At 34.3% G+C, this 20,094-nt stretch overlaps 1 protein-coding gene across 1 annotated transcript; it reads left to right on the forward strand.

The window, feature by feature from the left end:
* The first annotated feature begins 2,982 nt into the window (after positions 1 to 2,982).
* LOC132628954 (protein FRIGIDA-like) lies at positions 2,983 to 4,459 on the forward strand. The gene is made up of 3 exons (XM_060344707.1): positions 2,983 to 3,262; positions 3,749 to 4,149; positions 4,181 to 4,459. Exons 1-3 carry the CDS (start codon positions 2,983 to 2,985, stop codon positions 4,457 to 4,459), a joined length of 960 nt encoding a protein of 319 aa, XP_060200690.1.
* Positions 4,460 to 20,094: the final 15,635 nt, after the last annotated feature.

Genomic DNA, 20,094 nt, shown 5'->3' on the forward strand with positions numbered 1-20,094 from the left:
TTCAATTAGCTGCGTTTGAGAAATTTGTGTATATATCTCTCATTTTCTCACTAGACTTTTCAGTAAGGTGTCCCAGTTTATCACCAATTTTTGGTGCATGAATGCCGCCGGCTGGTTGTGCTTCACTCAGATAGCAGTTTCCATTAAACCCCATGTATCTTGCATTCTTATGGTGCTTTGACTGCTTAAACTTAAGCAGATTGAAAAGAAGCTGAATGCAATATTGAGTATGAACACACCTCTTATGAATGAAGTGATTGCCATATCAAAAGGCAAGTTTCTCTACCTTTTCTTTCTCTTAATTGGAAGATAGTTTTGTTGCTGTGTAAGTTAGACGTCTTAATTTCTCTTTTGGTGATGAGCATACTAACTACCAAGAGGCATTTGATCTTTGTTGTAAAAATAGTGCAAATTTTATATAATATACTATACTTGCATGTTGAGTTTGTGATATGAGTAACCTTTACATATTAGATCAAACTTTCATACATCTCGCCGGACCTTCTTTAATTTACTATACTATTTCGTTTGATTTGAACATCGGTCTTTCGTCGTTTGCAGTTCTTTTTCTTCCTTCTAACACTTCTATACTCCGAGGAAAAAGAAAAAAACATCAATCCTTTTGATCACCTCTATTTTTGAGGCCTTAGGTCAGATCCGTGGAACCCAATTTTATCTACATGAACTTGTTTCCCTCTTAATCCTGCTTACCACTTTGGATAAGTTTTATGCAAGCATCGGTATGAAAGCTCCACACTAAATATATCCAACGTATTGCATGTAATTGGAAGGCTTGCAGCAGGTGGATAACAACAGTTCTCTCCAATTCAATTTAATCATATTCTATCTACCTCTTTTTGTATACGGTAAAAATCGGACATATATTAGAACCGGTAAGACCAGAGATCGAAGGAAAAGAGGGAAGATCATCATCTGGTCCGATTTCTCCATAGCCGAATTGATCGTGGCCGTTGGTCCGTTTGATCATAGCCGTTGGTCCGAATTGATCGTGGCCGCTGGTCCGATTGATCGTGGCCGCTGGTCCGTTTGATCATAGCCGTTGGTCCGGGAAATCGTGGCCGTTGGTTCGGGAAATCGTGGCCGTTGGTCCGTATAGCTATCGGTCCGAGTAGCTGTTGGTCCGTGTGGCCGTTGCACGCGGGCCACGCGCCAGTAGCTTCCTGTCATGGTTAACTACCCACCATGCATGTGTCAGACGGCGCCGTCAGTCTAATCCCACCAAATCCGTGCAGAGCTGTCCTTGATATTATTATTTTATTGGTTCACATTGTATGAGACCCATGGAGGTCACACTATAAATAGAGCACATCCCCCTCCTTTGTAAGGGTTGACTCCTTTTACTTTCCAAGAACATTTATAATAGAAGAAGTTCATATATACACTCTCTCTTTCAATATCTGATTTGGCCAAGGCTATTTGCTTCCATTTATATTGTATTTCTTCCATCAAGTGTTTCATATTACTTATAAACGTTCATGTTCATTGCAAATTGCCATCACTGGCCGTTTTATTAAAGAACTCCCATATATATATTCTCTCTATCTAACACACCTCAAGACCCAAGCACATATCCTATACCACCTACAAATTTAATTGATTATCTGAATCTGGGGTAAACACTTTTTTCAGGAAATTTTCGTTATTTTAAAATGTTCAACCTGTGAGAAAAAATATCTTCCATAGAGAGGTAGTGATGTTTTGTTTCTTGGACAATAATTGCCTTCAATTTTACTTCTGAAAGCATCATTGTATTAATCTTGTCCAGGATTCAAATTGAAGCAATGCTTCCAATTTGGATGTATAGGTGGCGGTTACATTGTCGATGCTATGTGCGTCGGCTGCTGTTTGCACAAACAAGAAGGATGCTTGCAGATTAGCTTTTAAACGAATACGTCGAGGACAAGAAATATTTCACTGTGCTTGGACAAGACATTAGTTGACACTGCTAAACAATGCTTGTATGATATAACCCCTGGTTTCAGCCAGTTGAGAGAGAAGATTATAATATGCTTAATATCTCCTTCATTCGAACTTTAAAATGTCGGCTTTAGATCATCTTGCCAGTTTACAAGTACAATAATTACTTTTTTTTGGTTTAGATAGAACCTATGAGCAAGTCGAAAGGACAGGTACTCCTTTTTACTCTGGTTATACTAATTTTTCATTTGTCCGGTTTCTTGAACTACTTATGCTTGGTTTTAAATAGTATGGTACCTTTTAAGCTCCATATTTACCAAGTCGAGTCTAGTCTAGTCGAATAAAATGAGATCGACAACGAAATATGTATGCCTAGTTGCCTTACATCTGTTATTAGGAGGTGTAATAATTCTAATTTTGAATAATTGTATTCAAAAATAGAATTGCATGTACTATTCCCGAAAAATAAACTGTAATTACTTTTCCTCCAGTAGAGCTTCGATTTTTCTCAATCTCTACTACTCTAATCCGACGAATACTATGGATAAACCGCCGGATTCCACCGTCGGTACCAAAGCTTCGCCACCATTGGCCTCGCAATTAGTCCGAGCAGAACATAAACAACAAACAGGAAACGCTTTGCAGTAACAGTCAGAATTGCAACAATCTCCAACACATTATCTCCGCAAACTCTCTGACTCCCTCTCCGCATTCTAACGATGCTTAAGTGAGCTACCACGACACATTGATTCCATCCGGACCCCAATCGATTCCTCTATACTCCTACTGCACCCACCCCCACACACAAATAACATCACTCCCAGTCCCAGAACCAGAGCCAGAACCATCTTGGGAATCTGACCCCTCTGAGATGGAAAATGAAGAGGACGAACAAGTGAAATCCCCTTCTCCTTTAGAGCCGAAATCGTCTCCTCGTTCAGAGTTGCAATCCCCTACTCGTGTAGAGTGAAAATCGCATTGTTCAAAGGTGGAAATCCACTGCGAAACAATGAACACTCTTAACTACATGATAAGGCGTTTCTCATGTATAAAACACTTAAACGTGATGTCCTCAAGGCATTGAAACTGTCACCTTATCCTGCAAAGATTATACTGGAATGTATTGGCGAGTTTTATACTCAAGATAGCAACGCTTATGTTGAGGGCTCACCATTGATCAAAGAAAGGAAAGCTAAAGTATTGCTATTAGAGTGCTTCTTGATGATGATGGGAGAGGGAAGAGTAGTTGAGATTGAGAATGTTGTGAAGGAAAAGGCAGAACAAGCGGCTTTAGCATGGTATAGGAGGTTGAATTTCGAAGGAGGTATGGTTAAAAATCAGTACTTTCCTTCTACTTTATGATTTACATTAATGGAAGACTATTTACTTTCTTTTTAAGCCGTCTAGGATCTAGTACATTAATTATAGAATACTCCCCCTGTCCCAATTTTAAGTGTCTAAGATGGGAGACTTTTGTATCTTGTGGTCTTAGCCTTTAAATCTTGTAGTGTTAAACTTGCCATGTAGAATGTTGGAATTGAAAAACTTACTAAATATAGAAAGAGACACTCTTTTTGGGACTGACCAAAAAGGAAAGTAAGACACTTAAATTGGGACGGAGAGAGTATTTTGTTTCGTTTTAGTTTAGTATTTGTAAGGAAATAAACATATTTTCTTTTATTTTATTCCCTTCAGTTCTCTATATATAGTGATGTAGTCTTTTATTTCCCATGCAAGAAATAATGGAAGGAATCGATGCAATGAATTCTGTTCCTTCATTTTCTCCTCCCATTTTTCGATTCCATAACAGGTATACTAAAGGCGCAGGAAATTGATGCTCGGGGTTTGCTGTTACTTATAGGGTGTTTCGGGATTCCACAAGCATTTAGAAATGAGGATATAAAGGATTTGCTGCACCAAAGTTACATCAAGATGATTTCTGTTTCCCTAAGTAGATCAAGTGTTCTCATGCCAAAGATTCCTGAAATAATAGAGGATATGTTGAAGGAAAATCTGGTAGTTGACACCGTTTATTTTGGACTTGAGAACAGATTTAACCCTCGGAGGCTTTTAACGTCGATTTTACATGAGTCTGAACTGTCATTGTTGAACAAACTTACAAGATCTGAACAAATGAAAGGATCAGGAGATTCAGTTGTTCGTGAGGTTATTGGAGTAAAAAGGAGGTACTGGTGTTTTGAAAGCTGTCATCCAATGTTTGGGACGTAACAATATTAGTCATTCAAAACTTCTTCCAGAGTGGGAAATTGGTAGGAAAGTAATGAGCTTGGAGAAAGAAAATGCTCAATTGAGGAAAAAGCTGAAAGGTAGTGGTCAAAAGATAGCACAAAAGAGAAAAATTGATGAAACTGAGTGGTTGAGCAACAAAGAGGTGAAACGTTCACATTTTCCAAATCCATGGCCGCCACAACAACAAAGAGTTGTTAATCATGTCGATAGCAACAACACTTTGTTAGAAAGTGGTGGAACTGCTGGCCACATTTATGGTCATTCTGTGTAACCTCCAGTATTGTATAGGCCAATATCCTACTTGGAAGGGCCAAAAACCATAATCGATGATGTGTATAGTAAGGCTTCGCCATACATGGAAAGCTCTAGGGGTTTGCCAAATGCCAAACCTGGTGATGTTAATAGGCCACCACCATACTTGGAAGGTTCTGCGAGGTTGCCAAACACAATAACTGGCGATGCTTATAAGCATCCGCCATACTTGGGAGGCTCAACGGGGTTTACAAACACCATACCTTCACCATATCAGTGTGCTGATACTGTTCCAGCTACTGAACTATACCGAAGCAGTGGCTCAAGAGCCGTTGATGCTGTTCCATCTGCTGCGCCTGCTCATCCTCCATCCTCCTTGTACTGGCAGAGATAGTTTTGAGTCCTTAATAATGTCTTACGAGGTTCATCTTGTTTTGAAAATTGTCAATTATGATGATGAGATACATGCATGTGGATGTGCAATTTGTGTACAAATAGATTAGAAACCTACATAGATGTAGAATCTTCCGAATCAACAATAATAGAAGCAGGTATGGCAAGCCTTTTCCTCCTATTGTTCTCTATAATTTGTTAATTTTTGAAAATGAACTGCTTCAGATTTTTGAATCATTTTCCAATTAAGTTTTCGTATCATTTTCTTGTGATTCCCCTTTGGTTGACTCAAAGTGAAAATAGTTAGGATTCTATGCTATTTAATGATCCTTTCCACTGGGTTAACCTCCCAAATGTAAAATTGTAATTACATTGTTTGCTTTGTATTGCTCAAAATTTATGACATGAAATGTTTACATATGAGACATCCTCTAGGAGACTGGATTTCATGAGTTACTGAACATGAAATTAAGTTCTCTTGGTTAAATATCAGCTATCACGTGACCGTGTGAAATTCCTTGAGTTTCTATTTATGGAACAGAAAATTGGAAGGATAATAGAGCGAACTATCATCCGCATCTATAGTGCTAAACAATTATGGTAAAGCTCTCACAACAATATATCATAGATGAGATTGAATCAGACAGAAGGTTCACTCCTCACCCCGCTGGTGGGGCATTGTGGGGTTGAGACTTCCTTGCTCTTAACCCTGTTGTAAGTCCAATAATCAGGAAGAAGGTCATCGAATTCTTCATTTTATCCGAACTGACTATTCTGCTACTAATCATGATTTGACTCTATTGTGGTACCCCCCTCTGTCGTAATAGAAATCGAGAATAGAGGTGACTTTGCTACACTTGGCCACCCCCAACCTCATCCGCAATAGAAAAAACAACAGGAAAAGGTAAAGGACCCACAAGGGTGGCTCAGTTGGTTGAGCATGGGGCTTTCATAATGGAGGTCTCAAGTTCGAAACCCCCTGTCTACGACAGCAGGGGATTTACCTTCTGGGTCGAGCTCGTCGCACTGGACTTGCCTAGTGCGGGTTACCTCTTCTGTGTGGTTTGCGAGCTATTGCACAGGAGCTGGGTTTACATTGTGCGCACCCAAAGGGTGGCTCAAGGGTAGACCCGCAATAGAAAAAACAACAGGAAAAGGTAAAGGACCCGTAAGGGTGGCTCAGTTGGTTGAGCATGGGGCTTTCATAATTGAGGTCTCAAGTTCGAAACCTGCCTACGACAGCAGGGGATTTGCCTTCTGGGTCGAGCTCGTCGCACCGGGCTTGCCTCTACCTCTCCTGTGTGGTTTGCGAGCTATTGCACAGGAGCTGGGTTTACACTGTGCGCACCCGAAGGGTAGCGGCTGCGGATTCCCCTGTCATTAAAAAAAATGGGTGAAGATAGAAAAAAGAGGTAGGAATGGAATAACATCAAATTGTACATGACCTTTGCCGTGTGATTCCTCAACCTCCGGATGAAGGCCGTTCTATTGATTTGACAATATGCTATTCTTATGTTTAAATGTTTTGAGTATCTTTATTTTCCTCTTCTTTTGTCAATTGTGAGAACGCCTCGTATCAAAATATGGCTTCCGTTTGGTAGTTTATCTTCTCAATTTTGTGGGCTTGACTTTGCACTATACACCCTGATTTGGAAGATACAACAGAATGCTAGTAAGCCAGACACCATATCTCCTACTTTGACAATTATGGGAGCAAGGGATAAAAATAACAACATACCCTCTGTAATCCCACAGGTGGGGTCTGGAGAGGGTAGAGTACATGACTGCATGCAGACTTTGCCCCTACCTTGCAGAGATAGAGAGGCAATCCTTCAGATAGTTTTCCTTAAAAAACAAATCCACCTTTCCTTCCCAAAGGGGATTTGGAGAAAGTAAAGTGCACTTAATCAATTACCATGTCGTGTCATAAGACAAAATGTTTCCCGCAACCAATATCCTGGGGAAAGCCTCTCTACTAACCAAGTCTTTTTGACGAGGTACCATCCTTCTTTTTCGGATCCCTCCTTGAGTAGTATTTCCTTTCACAGATAAATTGGCAGATGCTTTAACATACACAAATGTGAGACACTGAAATGATAAATTCAGTGCTCCTAGGTCAACTTAAGTGATGCAAGATGAAGAGACATCATTTGGTGTCTAATCTCCTTGAAGCTCTTCCAACTTCAAGTCATCCAACTTTTAACCATTACCCTAAATTGGTGCAAAAGTGAAAATGGGGTATAGAAGCTCGAGTCAGGATACTGCCTTTGAAAATGACGGATGTTGTTACTAGTGCTCAAGATAGTGAAAGAGTTGAAGGAATGAGGCCTGCTACTCAGTAAGAATAGGAAACCTACTTAGCTAGTTCTTCATTTCACTTCCTCATGCTTATAGGTTAGGTCCAATACAATAATTGATTTTTTATTTACAAAATCTATACAATCTAATAGAACATTTTTATCTTTCTTTCTTATACTTGTAAAGCAAAAAAAAAAAAAAATTGAACTCATCCATCGCTTTGTTCGTAAACTAGTTTTGCCATGCTTTTTATTAGACTTCTCTCCGTCCCTTTTTCCATCAATTTCAAGAGGAAAATGTTTTCAGAAGGACAAAATCAAATATGGCAATGTAGTCAATGTGTGGACTGGGGGGACAACACATTTGTCGATGGCCACTATTGGACCATATTTATAAAATTTAACAATGCTTTCAGCGTAGAAAATTTGGAAGTCACCATCCCTTCATTCATTAACTTGTTAAAGAAAATACTTTCATCCTAATTTCCACTAATATTTGCATTAGGGTAGATTGTCTGCTTCATATCCTTTGGATTGCGGCCCTTCTCCGAAACCTACTAACGTAGGAAGTTTTGTGCACCGGACTGCCATTTGTTTTTTTAAGCATTATTTAAAAAAGAAAATTGGAAATTTCTTATTTTCACTTGGGATTTTTCTAATGGGAAGTGTTACATTTCACTTGTTAAGAGGCGATCATTTTCTTTCTTTCTTTTATATTTGAATTGGTTGTAATAGGATTCTTTCTTTGTAGGAAGAATAGTGAATCTTGAATAGGAGTAACGACTATTCGTGTTCAAATAACTTTATTATTTAAAAAGACCCAGTCTATTTATTGCAATTAATTATTTTTTTCTTCTGATTTTTTTGACAACATATTGTGTTGGTAGCACTTCCATTTTTTTTTTAATTTGGATGCAGGAGAAAGAGAAAGACCAAATTAGAATCGAACATTGCATTTCAAAATGAAATATTACAATTCTACAAGTGAATGTAGCTCTTCAAGTATAAGCTGCCAAGTGCCAACTATTTAAAAAAAAAAAATGGAAGATGAGATGAATGATTAAGCTCGCAACTTATTGTTGATTGCTCTTGATTACACGGTCAATTTTGCAAGTTTTATCCTATTCATATGAGTAATAGTCAAAGAAATGTAAATGAAGATAAGTACGTAATTAGTTCAACCATTTTCATAATAATTTTTATTAATACACTTTATGATTCAGAGCCTGTTTGGATGGGCTTATGCCTATAAGCTGCAAACAGCTTATAAGCTAAAAAAAAATAAGTTGGGGTAGTCTAACTTATTTTTTTTGGCTTATAAGCTGTTTTCAGCTTATAATCTGCTTTAGATAAGCTAAGTCAAATGAGCCTAATTATTTTTTTGAGTTTATTTTAAGCACAAAATGACTTTAAGCTGGTCAGCCAAACACTCAAAAAAGCTGAAAACAGCTTATAAGCAACTTATAAGGAACTTATAAGCCAATCCAAACGGGCTCTCATATAGGCTTATAATTGATCAGAACTATATGTGCATTTTCTCTACAATTTTTCTTCCTGAGTAGGAAGGTCTCATGAATAACAAAGTAAAAAAGATACAGAGAATAGATTTTTAATGAGATTAAAATCTACTTTAAGATGAATGTATATGATAAAATACAACTAAAGCTCGTTTATGTTAACTGATTAAATGTTGAAACTGATTCTGTAAATAAGCAACTACTGTATGTTTGATAAAAGTGTTGAAGCTAATAATTACAGTTAGTGTGTTTGACAAAATTGTATTGATAAACGTTTTTCCAGTTAAAATTATTTGAAAAAGTTATTTATAAAAACCCTGTAAATGTAAAAATATTTTTATATAAAAGGGGGTGAATGATGATAACAGAATAGAAGAATAAATGAATAATTAGGAGTTATGTTTTAGTAAGAGTGTTTTGGAGATTAAACAATGTTATTATAAATTGAGGTGACCAACTTATGATTGTAATTATTATTTTTTAAATATTTACTAAACGCATAGGTAAACTAAAAAATGATTCCCCTTGTATGCACTACATTAAGGTTGGCCTATATATGGTGGAATCTTTTAGCTTTATTACTGTCATTTTTCTTCCTTTAAATATTGACGTTTGACTTGACTTTAGTTATGTATATAAGAAGATTAAGGGTTCATTGTAACTTTTCAATCTTGACATGATTGAAAAGTTTATTCCACCCTTTGGTGTGTTCACACTGTTAGCTCGATAATTTTATTTGGCAAAAATTTATTCGTACCAAATATTTGTGTCAATCGAAGAAATACATGATACATATCTTAAAATACGTTCTTATTATTAAATTATGGTTAATTATCGCACGTTGTAACTTTATTTTTAACTCAACCATAATAAAGAAGTATAATTTGATGTAAGAATTGGGTATAAATAAATTTCAACCATTTTAATTTATGCACGCATTGAATCTTACACTCAGTGGATAATGAGAAACTATATCCATAAATTTGGGACACACCCTATTTCCTTTAATTATCTAGAAATATTAGCGAGGAAGTGTCAAATGTATTGCATTAAATTAATAAAGTTTGACTTAGTCGCGTGATTATAATTGGAGTTATGATGTGTTGTCAATAAGATGCTTAAAAAAATATTTGATCTTTCTCATTTTCTCTGATGAGTGAATTTGTGTGGTTCGAGAGGATTCTGTATAAGCTTAGTGTTTCTTGGTTCTAATATTTTTCCAGATTTGAAAAAGAAAATAAATAAATATATATACACACACATGATAATAAGGGGACATCAATTTTTTTTTTTTTTGATTAATAAGGAGATATTTTTGTTCATTGACGACTAAACAGACTTCATATTATTATATTTATTATCTTGAATAATTTTTTTGTCGTTCTTCTTATTTATATGTTTTGAATTTGCTCAAGAATGCTTTATGATCCAAGACATAACTTTTAGAGAAATTTCATTAAATAAAAAGTTTGTCATTTTTTCATTTTATTTTCCTTCTCTTGTTCCCTCAATTAGACTTATCAAATGAATACAACGTTGATCAGTACCTTTGGCTTTATTAAAAGATATCTTCTTGTTCATGATTAAATAATTAATTTTCTTTATTAATCTAATATCAATTTCTGACCTCTCTGGGCTCTTTGTTCCAGACAGTTAAATTATTTTATTTCTTAGACTTGGTCAAATACTTGTGAACTTTGAGACGTTTTGATGCATAGTCATATTAAAGTCCAAATTTTTTAAAATTAGACATTCATTAGTATATTTGATAGGTAATTACTTTGATTATCTATAGTAAAAATTGTTGAATAGACTGATAAATCATGCTCTCATCTCTATGGAGGAACCCCATAACAATTGCCTAATCCAACAAATGATTCTATCATTTAAAATGGGGTTACTTCATTTAGCAGTTGAGATGTTTTTTTTGTCTGGCTAGTTACTGTATAATATAATGAGAAATGTGTCAAAACATTTTCCTCATAATCTCCTTCTGTACATTGAATGTCTACTTGCTAAATGTTAGCAATAGAGATAATTATAAAAAGAAGTAATTATACTAATCGAACTATTATAAGTAATCACAAAATCCCGCAAATTTTAAACTGTTCTTGTAGAAGTTATTAATTTAGTCTTTATGTATTATCCCGATATGGTATGATTTTACTCGCATCATATATTTTTATTGGTTATAAATCACTTTATTTAAGATAAATTAAGAAAATTTAAGCTAAATTATTTTAAAATAAAAAAATATGACATTCTTTTTTACACAATCTTAAATGAAAAGTATATCACATAAATGACACGAGGGTGTATCAATTCTATAACATCATCTTGAACATTTTATGATACTATTACTATTTTAAAATCAAATATTTTTATTTGATTATTATTTCTTATATATCTTTTTAAGTAATTTGAAACTTGTGTCTTGTAATACTTCATATGTAGAACATAAATACACAAACTTTATTTTTTTAAAATGAATTATTTAACCTATACAATGAATAATTTCTCTCTCTCTCTCTCTCTCTCTCTCTCTCTCTCTCTTTTATGCAGAGAATAAAAGTACATACAAAGTTATTTTTCTTATAAAACTAAGCTGGAAGAGTAATAATAGTAAAGGATGAAAATAATAGAAATAAAGAGAGACAAGAGAAGAGAGATTTCTTATTCATCCAAATGTGTTCAAGTATCTACAATATGAATCCATATGCCTCTATTTATACTGGTGCATAGAGGCATATAAAAGGGTAACAATAAACATGTCATTCAAAATATGAGATAATGGAAGAACCATTAAAATGGTGGAAGATAATGGAAGAACCATTAAGATGGTGGAAGATAATGGAAGAGACATTATATTTGTGTAGTGGAAGTTGGAATTTATTTCTAGAGTGGTGGACATCCACATTTAATATTTCATAACACTCCCCCTTGGATGTCCATGTCTTAATAGATGATGTGTCTCGTTAAAACCTTATTAGGAAAAAACCCCATGGGAAAAAGTCCTAATGTAGGAAAAAGAGTACACATATCTAGTAATACGCTTTGAGAGCTGCCTCATTAAAAACCTTACCAAGAAAAACCCAATGGGGCAAAACCTTGGTTAAGGGAAAAAGAGTACAACACGTATTTCACTCCCCCTGACGAAGACCAAAATTCAAATGTCGGAGTCTTCGCATTCCAATCTTGAATATCATTTTCTCAAGAGTTGAAGTTGGTAAAGATTTGGTAAACAAATCTGCAGGATTGTCACTTGAACGGATTTGTTGCACATCAATATCACCATTCTTCTAGAGATCATGTGTGAAGAATAACTTTGGTGAAATGTGCTTCGTTCTATCTCCTTTTATGAAACTTCCTTTCAATTGGGTAATGCATGTTGCATTATCTTCATATAAGATTGTGGGTATTTTATCACATTTCAAACCACACTTTTCTCGAATGAGATGTATCATTGACCTCAGCCACACAACTTCACGGCTCGCTTCATGAATAGCTATTATCTCAGCATGATTTGACGAGGTAGCCACAATAAATACATAGCCTGTTTGAGATCTAGCTTTGTGTGGGTCAGATAAATACCCTGCATCGGCATAGCTAACAAGATCGGGACTGCAATTGCTAGAATAAAATAAGCCCAAATCGATAGTCCCCTTTAGATACCTCAATATGTGTTTAATTCCATTCCAGTGTCTCCTTGTAGGAGCACAACTATGTCTTGCTAACACATTAACTGAAAATGCTATGTCACGCCTTGTGGTATTGGCAGGATACATTAGTGCACCAATTGCACTAAGATATGGTACTTCTGGACCAAGAATTTCCTCATTCTTTTCTTGAGGTCGGAACAGATCTTTATTCGCATCAAGTGATCGAACAACCATCGGAGTACTTAATGGATGTGCTTCATCTCTATAAAATCGTTTCAACACTTTCTCTGTATAGGCAGATTGATGGACAAAAATGCCATTTGTCAAATGTTCAATTTGCAAACCAAGGCATAATTTTGTCTTTCTAAGATCTTTCATCTCAAACTCCTTCTTTAAATAATCAATTGCCTTTTTGAGCTATGCAGGAGTTCCAATAAGGTTATGTCGTCAACATATACAACAATTACAACGAACTCCGTTATTACTTTCTTTATAAAAACACATGGGCAAATTGCATCATTTGTATAACCTTACTTTAACAAATATTCACTAAGGCGGTTATACCACATGCACCCGGATTGCTTCAAACCATACAATGATCTTTGTAATCTGATTGAATACATTTCCCGAGACTTTGAACTACATGCTTCAGGCATCTTAAATCTTTCAAGGATTTTCATGTATATTTCATTTTCAAGTGATTCATATAGGTTGTGACAACATCTATTTCTATCTAAATATGTGACATCTTCTGGTGTCCGGACAGCAGGTCCAATAAGCTTTACGCTTACCAAGATGCGTCATTTCACTTGATAATAATTTCTACATTAGCATGCTTTAATAGACGTAGAATTTAGATCCTCACAATCTTTTATAATATTGCGCTATATTGTATCAAAAATATCGTCGACGGTATATCATTTATATCGGTTCGCAATGTGACATAACTTATTGAGATCTCATCACTTCCATTATTTTTAGGTACCTAAACCTCTCATGAGGTTTCATGAAGTATTATGTCGTAGGCTCTTCAAGAGCACATTGCCTCTTTATAATGATCATTGACCATTTTCTCCTCTTTATTTTCAATGATTATTGCGTTTGGAACCGATTAGTCTACCACGCTTCATGCATGCTGTAGACCATGTCCTTCAGGGACATGAATTTAATAGGAGCATTTTGCAGCTGAAATTAGAAATTAATTTTGGGTCAGCAGATGCTTCTAGCATTTGAGTTGAACTATCCTTTTAATGAGGATCACACTAATGATAATTCATAACATATTCCTCAGCTACTTATTCTCTCCCCCTTATGTTAGAAAAACTAACATATATCCCATCTTCTTTGGTGGAATCCATCTTTGTGCATCATGGTAGATTCATTAATCATATACCACACATAAAAAACTGTTAGATGGAAACATTTGGTTCCTAACCCTGAACCAATTGTGAGGAGAGAATTTATCATAATTTATTGGTCTGAAGCATATAAGTGATGTTGTATACAATATATCATATTTCAGATCACCACATAAAACTTTGTTCTCATAAGTAATGGTTTAGCTATTTAGTAGAGGCATTTAACGCCAAACCAACTTGGATATAAATCAGCATTAACAAGATGAATTCTCTTGATTACATAATTTGAAAATTGTGCTCTCAACTCAATTATTTTGAGCAAGTAACTTTGCATATGTCAAACTGCGGGTTGACAATAAAAGCACATGTGACCGTCGATGCATCTATTTAAGACATCACATAACAGGTGAACCGGCCCATATTCACCTTTTATATTTTTTTTCAGAATTTAGGGAACTCAATCCCAACTTTAACCAGTATAATCAACTTATTATGAGAACAAGCAACAACAATAAATTATTGAAGAATCTTCTAGTTCTTCAATATATGTCAAATGCTCAATCTGCACATCATATTTGAATTGGGATGATCAAATCGCTCATGCCGACTCATAAAATTATTATACTAGTAAACTTCAAGTTTACCGTGTCATGTGCAATTTGTTTTAGTAAACTTCTGGTTTACTATGACATGAATTTCATATCAATATAAACTTCTGGTTTATTGTTCATGTGATTCATCATGCTTATATTTGTAGTACAAATCGGGCAACCTTTCATAAATATATTTCTTACCCGTAGTAACTTGAAGATATTCAATCTTCCAATCCTTTGTAGTATTAATCATTTTTATCAGTAAACTTCGGGTTTACTACAACTTATATTTTGATCATAACAACTTTTTTATATTGCGATACAAGAAGAATGACATAATAATAGATAAACTCTTCAGGAGCTCTCAATATGCTTTCCATAATCATATAATGTTTGGACACTGCTGGGTCATGATTCTTGTGCACAAATAATTAAGCTCTTCTGGAGACCTTGGTCACTAATTTTGCACTACCAAATATTGCTTTGACACTGCTGGTGTCATGACAAAAAAAAAAAAAATTACGGCCAAATGAATATTATAAAGACATTCTTAAATTCATAAATGACAAAAAGTAAACATTAAGTTATACAGTCTTTGATCCTTTTATGGTAAATATCTCCTTCAGGGAGAATACTGGCCAACATCCGAATATTTTGTCGGCAACCACATAATTATTTCTTTCTTCAGGAAATTTTTGTATGAACTGTCATTTTCTTCTGGAAAATCAGTAAGTAAACATAATATATTAATGTGGTTCTGGTAGAAAGTATTCTACAGAATTTTGCATCCTTTTGCCTTAGAATGATACATAATAAAAGTATCCAAGATGATTTGACGTACGACAGGTACAAGCAACAATGACCTTCATACCACGAAATAACATTTATATCCTTTGTTATTTTATCTCTTCAGGAGGTGTGTTGTAGTATTTCTTTATTCACTTCGGGGAATAAAACTTGATCATTTAGATGCGCTTTATGATAATTTTCAATAGCTCATTATTTCTCTCAGGCACAAATCTGTTGGAACTTAAGTGAACCTAGTATTGTCCACAATTTTTTTTTTTTTTAGTATAAATCGCAGTAAAATCCTATAGTAACACAATCTTAAATCTTCAAAATGATCTTACAGAGATCCAATTTTAAGAAAATTGGTGCATGCGTTGACTAACATGTATTTCTAATATCAAATGTAACATGCGGATGAAATGTCATATGAAAGGGCAGAGAAAGACATCAAACTAAGTTATATCCAGTTATCTAATATATCCCATGGCTATTGTGTAATTATTTCTTGGCATAATACTTGGTGCTAAGTATGACACGAAATTGCCTCTAGTTGAATCAGGCACTTACATTCACATATTATAGAATTAATACACCTTGAAACAAGTTACTAAAAAGATTGTGCGATAATAATAGTCTAATATATAGACCCGTATAGAATATTAACCTTTATATAAAAATCTGGAAGCCACATAAAATGCTTGTAGAAATTCGGAGGGACTTTTAGGAATCTCATTCGAGGATGCGGTTATAAGGTTCTGTAGCTCTAAATCTGCCTCTGGCTCTAATCCTTTAAGTACTTTCGTTAAAGAAAGAAGTAATTCAAAAAACAAAACCATAGTAGTTTAATATAATCATCACATATTTATCCTTGTAGCTATAGAAACCATGGTAATTGCATTATATATGAACATGACTGCTGATTTAAACAAAAATAAAAAGAACTTAAAAGTATTCAGCCAATCACGTCATTATTTTTGTAAAGGAGAAACAATTCCTATCTATTTTATTATTCCAAGATTAAAGTTCAAAGGTTTATTATTTCAAGAGTAAATTTCAAAGTTTTACTACTTCTACAATAAATTTTAAAATTCTATTAACTCGGGAGTAAATTTAAGAGTTCTACTACTTCCGGAGTAGAGTTCAAATTTGCTACTTCAGGAGCAGATTTCTGAATTTATTACTTGAGGAGTAGATTTCTGAATTTACTGCTTCGAGAGTAAAACATAGAATATTTTTCTCAATTATTTTACCTCTTCTGGAGGTGAGACTTGATATATTAACAACCAAGTATATGTTCGTAATTATAAGCTTTACTAAATATTGTCACATTCAGGAATGGATTTATATTTGTGATACCTATCAAAAGTTCTCATTCTTCAGAAATGGAGCATATCTGAACGTGTCTCAAGCATATCAAATAATGATAGCTTAGTACCCTTTTAAGATATTGCTACTTCAGGAGCAAATCGAAACATATATATAATGTAGAGAATTTCTAACATATTGTCCATTATAGTCACAGTAAGCCTCCAAAATATTTACCACTGCTGATGGTCATATATATATATTTATAAACTCTACCAAAATTTCAGTTCTTCTTTTATATAAAATAAAATGTATGGTGTATGTACATATGATTAAATGATACAGAGTAAATGGACCGATAAAGAATCCAATCAAGTCCGGAAGGGATTGGTTAGCCTATTAGTTTAAGGCATCACTTACCTCATGAAAAATTGTAAGCATGCTTGACTGCATTCACTATGAATCGTTCACTTTATTTTCAGTACCGTCAAACTCTCAAACACGGTAAGTGTAATATGGATTAAACTCTAATAAAAGATTAGAGACTCGTGCTGATAACGTGTTATAAAACTAAGCTGAAAGAGTAATAATAGTAAAAGATGAAAATAATAAAAATAAAGAGAGACAAGAGAAGAGAGATTTCTTATTCATCCAAATGTGTTCAAGTATCTACAATATGAATCCCTATGCCTCTATTTATAGTGGTGCATAGAGGCATATAAAAGGGTAACAATAAACATGTCATTCAAAATATGAGATAATGGAAGAACCATTAAAATGGTGGAAGATAATGGAAGAACCATTAAGATGGTGGAAAATAATGAAAGAGACATTATATTTGTGTAGTGAAAGTGAGAATTTATTTCTAAAGTGATGGACATCCACATTTAATATTTCATAACAATTTTCTTTTTATGATCGTTGTTCTAAAACCTTTTTTCTCAATAAATAGTATTTATCCAATCGTGCTGACACTTAAATCCCATTATTGGATACATGAATTTTGCCCCAAAAAGACAACCTTGTACTTTAGTCTTCAAGGCACAAAAGAATTCAAACCTCACAAAATATTACTCCACTAGTCGCAACTTTTCCAAATGTCTGCTCACCTGCTTCTATTTGTTGTAGAATTTTCTCACGACCAAACAATCTCTTTTTTTTTTTTAAAAGCAAATTTTCATTCTCTTAAAATTCTAAACTAAAACTTTAAGAGAAAAGGTTCAAATATGTTATTGACCTTTGTGAAATGATTCAATTTTGCCTCTGTTAATAATTGTGGTAAAATATATTTCTACTGTAATAATATTGATTTAAATATACCCTTATTTACTAATAATAGATGTTTTCTAATACATGACCATTTTTCACAAGGAAAAAAAAGAAGAAGATAAATTTGTCTCTAAAATAGCCTAAATTTATACCGAAATGTTGTACAATTGTAGAAATTTTATTCTTCCCACTCGTAGTGCATCATCACTTTAAATCAATCACTACCATATCAATGTTTTTTTTGTGCAGATTGCCCTTCAAACGCACTGGATTTTCCCCCCTCAAATTGCTGGTCTTTAATTTTTACCCTTTGCTTAAAAAAGTGATCGAAAATATCCTGAAGTTCTGGGTTTGAACCCCCGCTCAGTTAAAAAAAAAAAATCGCAGGGCAAGACTTTTGTGAAACCTCCACCTTAAGATCTAACATTTGCCCAAAATTAGGCCTATTCGGGTAAAAGTGAGGCCTTAAGGTATAATTTTGGACAAAAGTTTGCCTTAAGGGCTAAAACCTCTGTCTTAAAAGGCCTAATTTTGCTACAAAACTTTGTCTTGCGAATTTTTATTTGACTGAACCAAAATTCGAACCTAGAATCTCGGGGTATTAAGCGAGGGGTTAAAATTAAAGATCACCCCCCGAATAAGTACAATCATGCAAATTGCCCCGTATCAATTAGTTCTCCTAACTTTCTAAAACAACACTTGAAGCTTACTCATTCTACCACCACTTCACTTTGATAACAGTCATAAAAAACACACAAAAAATTCACACAAAAACCAATTCATACAATCTCTCTCTTTTTCTCTCACATCATCTTTGCCATTTTCCCTTGTTACCATTTTACCTATATCATAAGATCCCCTCAACTACTGGATCGCCACAATATTGTTGCAAATGATTTAAAAGTTAAAATTGCGTCTATGGAGTTCTAACAAAGGGGAGAATTTGGCGGTGCACTTGTTCATCATTTGAGATCTATTTGAGATGATTTAAGGCTTGAGAGTGGTTGATTTGTGCTTTGGGATAGAGACATTCCCGTTGGAGGTTCTGAGTGTTAAAAAAAAAAAAAAATTACTATCGCTAGAATAATGAAAGGTCCGGAACTAAAATGCCCCCAAAAAAAATATTTTGAACCAAAATACCGCAACAAAAAAAAAAGTTACCAAAGTACCCATAGCGCAGTAAAATACTGCGCTATAGCACTAACGGAGACGAAGCCGTTAAGTGCTATAGCGTAGTATTTTACTGCGTTATAGATTTTTTTTTTTTTTGGTACTTCTATAACGCAGTAAAATATTGCGTTATAGAAGTACCAAAATTTTTTTTTCTTTCTATAACGCAGTAAAATACTGCGTTATAGAAGTACCAATTTTTAATTTTTTTTTGTATAACGCAGTAAAATACTGCGTTATATAAACAGTACAAAAAAAAAAATTGGTCAACTTTATTTTTTGCAACACTTAGTGTTATTTTCCATACTTTGACCAATAATTAGTCGTGTGTCAAGATTCCGAAACGTCAATATTTTATATAGAACCTGATATTTTTTTCTGCGTACAATAATGTAGGCCCAATACATCAAGGATACGTAGACGTTCGGATCGTCATTTTAGGGGTTGAAAAGGTGCCCGAAGTGTTTGATAAAACTTAGTGTTTGACTGTAAGGTTAGTTTAGTCAACTTTATGTGTCGAGAAAATTAGTCAGCTTTATGTAGAAGTGAAATTGACATTCACAGCTACATTACCCCGGAATTTTTACGTTGAAATCTATTGCGTATCATCATCTTATAAGTAAATAAAACTGAAAATTTCACGCCAATTTGGGGGGAAATCGAAATTGAATGGGATAAAAGGAGGTTTTTTAAAATTCGGCTCGGCCAAACTGCCTTACGGCCGTTTGCCCGCATAGATCTCGAAAAAATACGCAAGTTCAAAAAAAAAACCCGCGTAAAACGGACGTCCGAGCGCAAAGTTATGACCATCTAAAGTTTGACGACTTTACAACTAGTTTTTATCCCTATATTTTTTAGAATTATATTTATATTCAAAATAAAGTTATGTCTTGATTAAAAAATAACACGCTTAAATCAAAATCTTAAAAAATAAAATACCCTAAAGTTTCCAAACAAAACTTACTTCGGGTACCTTTTCAACCCCTAAAATGACTATCCGAACGTCTACATATCCTTGATGTATTGAGCCTACATTATTGTACGCAGAAAAAAATATCAGGTTCTATATAAAATATTGACGTTTCGGAGTCTTGACACACGAATAATCATTGGTCAAAGTATGGAAAAAACACTAAATTTTTTCAAACAAAACTTACTTCAGGCACCTTTTCAACCCCTAAAATGACGATCCGAACGTCTACGTATCCTTGATGTATTACGCGCGAGCGGTGGTGGACGAAGCGGAAGCCTATATTATTGTACGCAGAAAAAAATATCAGGTTCTATATAAAATATTGACGTTT

This window comes from Lycium barbarum, chromosome 2, assembly GCF_019175385.1.
Source record: "Lycium barbarum isolate Lr01 chromosome 2, ASM1917538v2, whole genome shotgun sequence".
Taxonomy (NCBI): Eukaryota; Viridiplantae; Streptophyta; class Magnoliopsida; order Solanales; family Solanaceae; genus Lycium; species Lycium barbarum.

What these genes read in the sequence shown, in the direction of transcription:
- LOC132628954 (XM_060344707.1), top strand. Translation starts at nt 2,983, where the DNA reads ATGTATAAAACACTTAAACGTGATGTCCTCAAGGCATTGAAACTGTCA. An exon ending in GAGGTTGAATTTCGAAGGAG is followed by an intron (nt 3,263 to 3,748) that starts GTATGGTTAAAA and finishes ATTCCATAACAG; the next exon opens with GTATACTAAAGGCGCAGGAA. An exon ending in GGTGTTTTGAAAGCTGTCAT is followed by an intron (nt 4,150 to 4,180) that starts CCAATGTTTGGG and finishes AATATTAGTCAT; the next exon opens with TCAAAACTTCTTCCAGAGTG.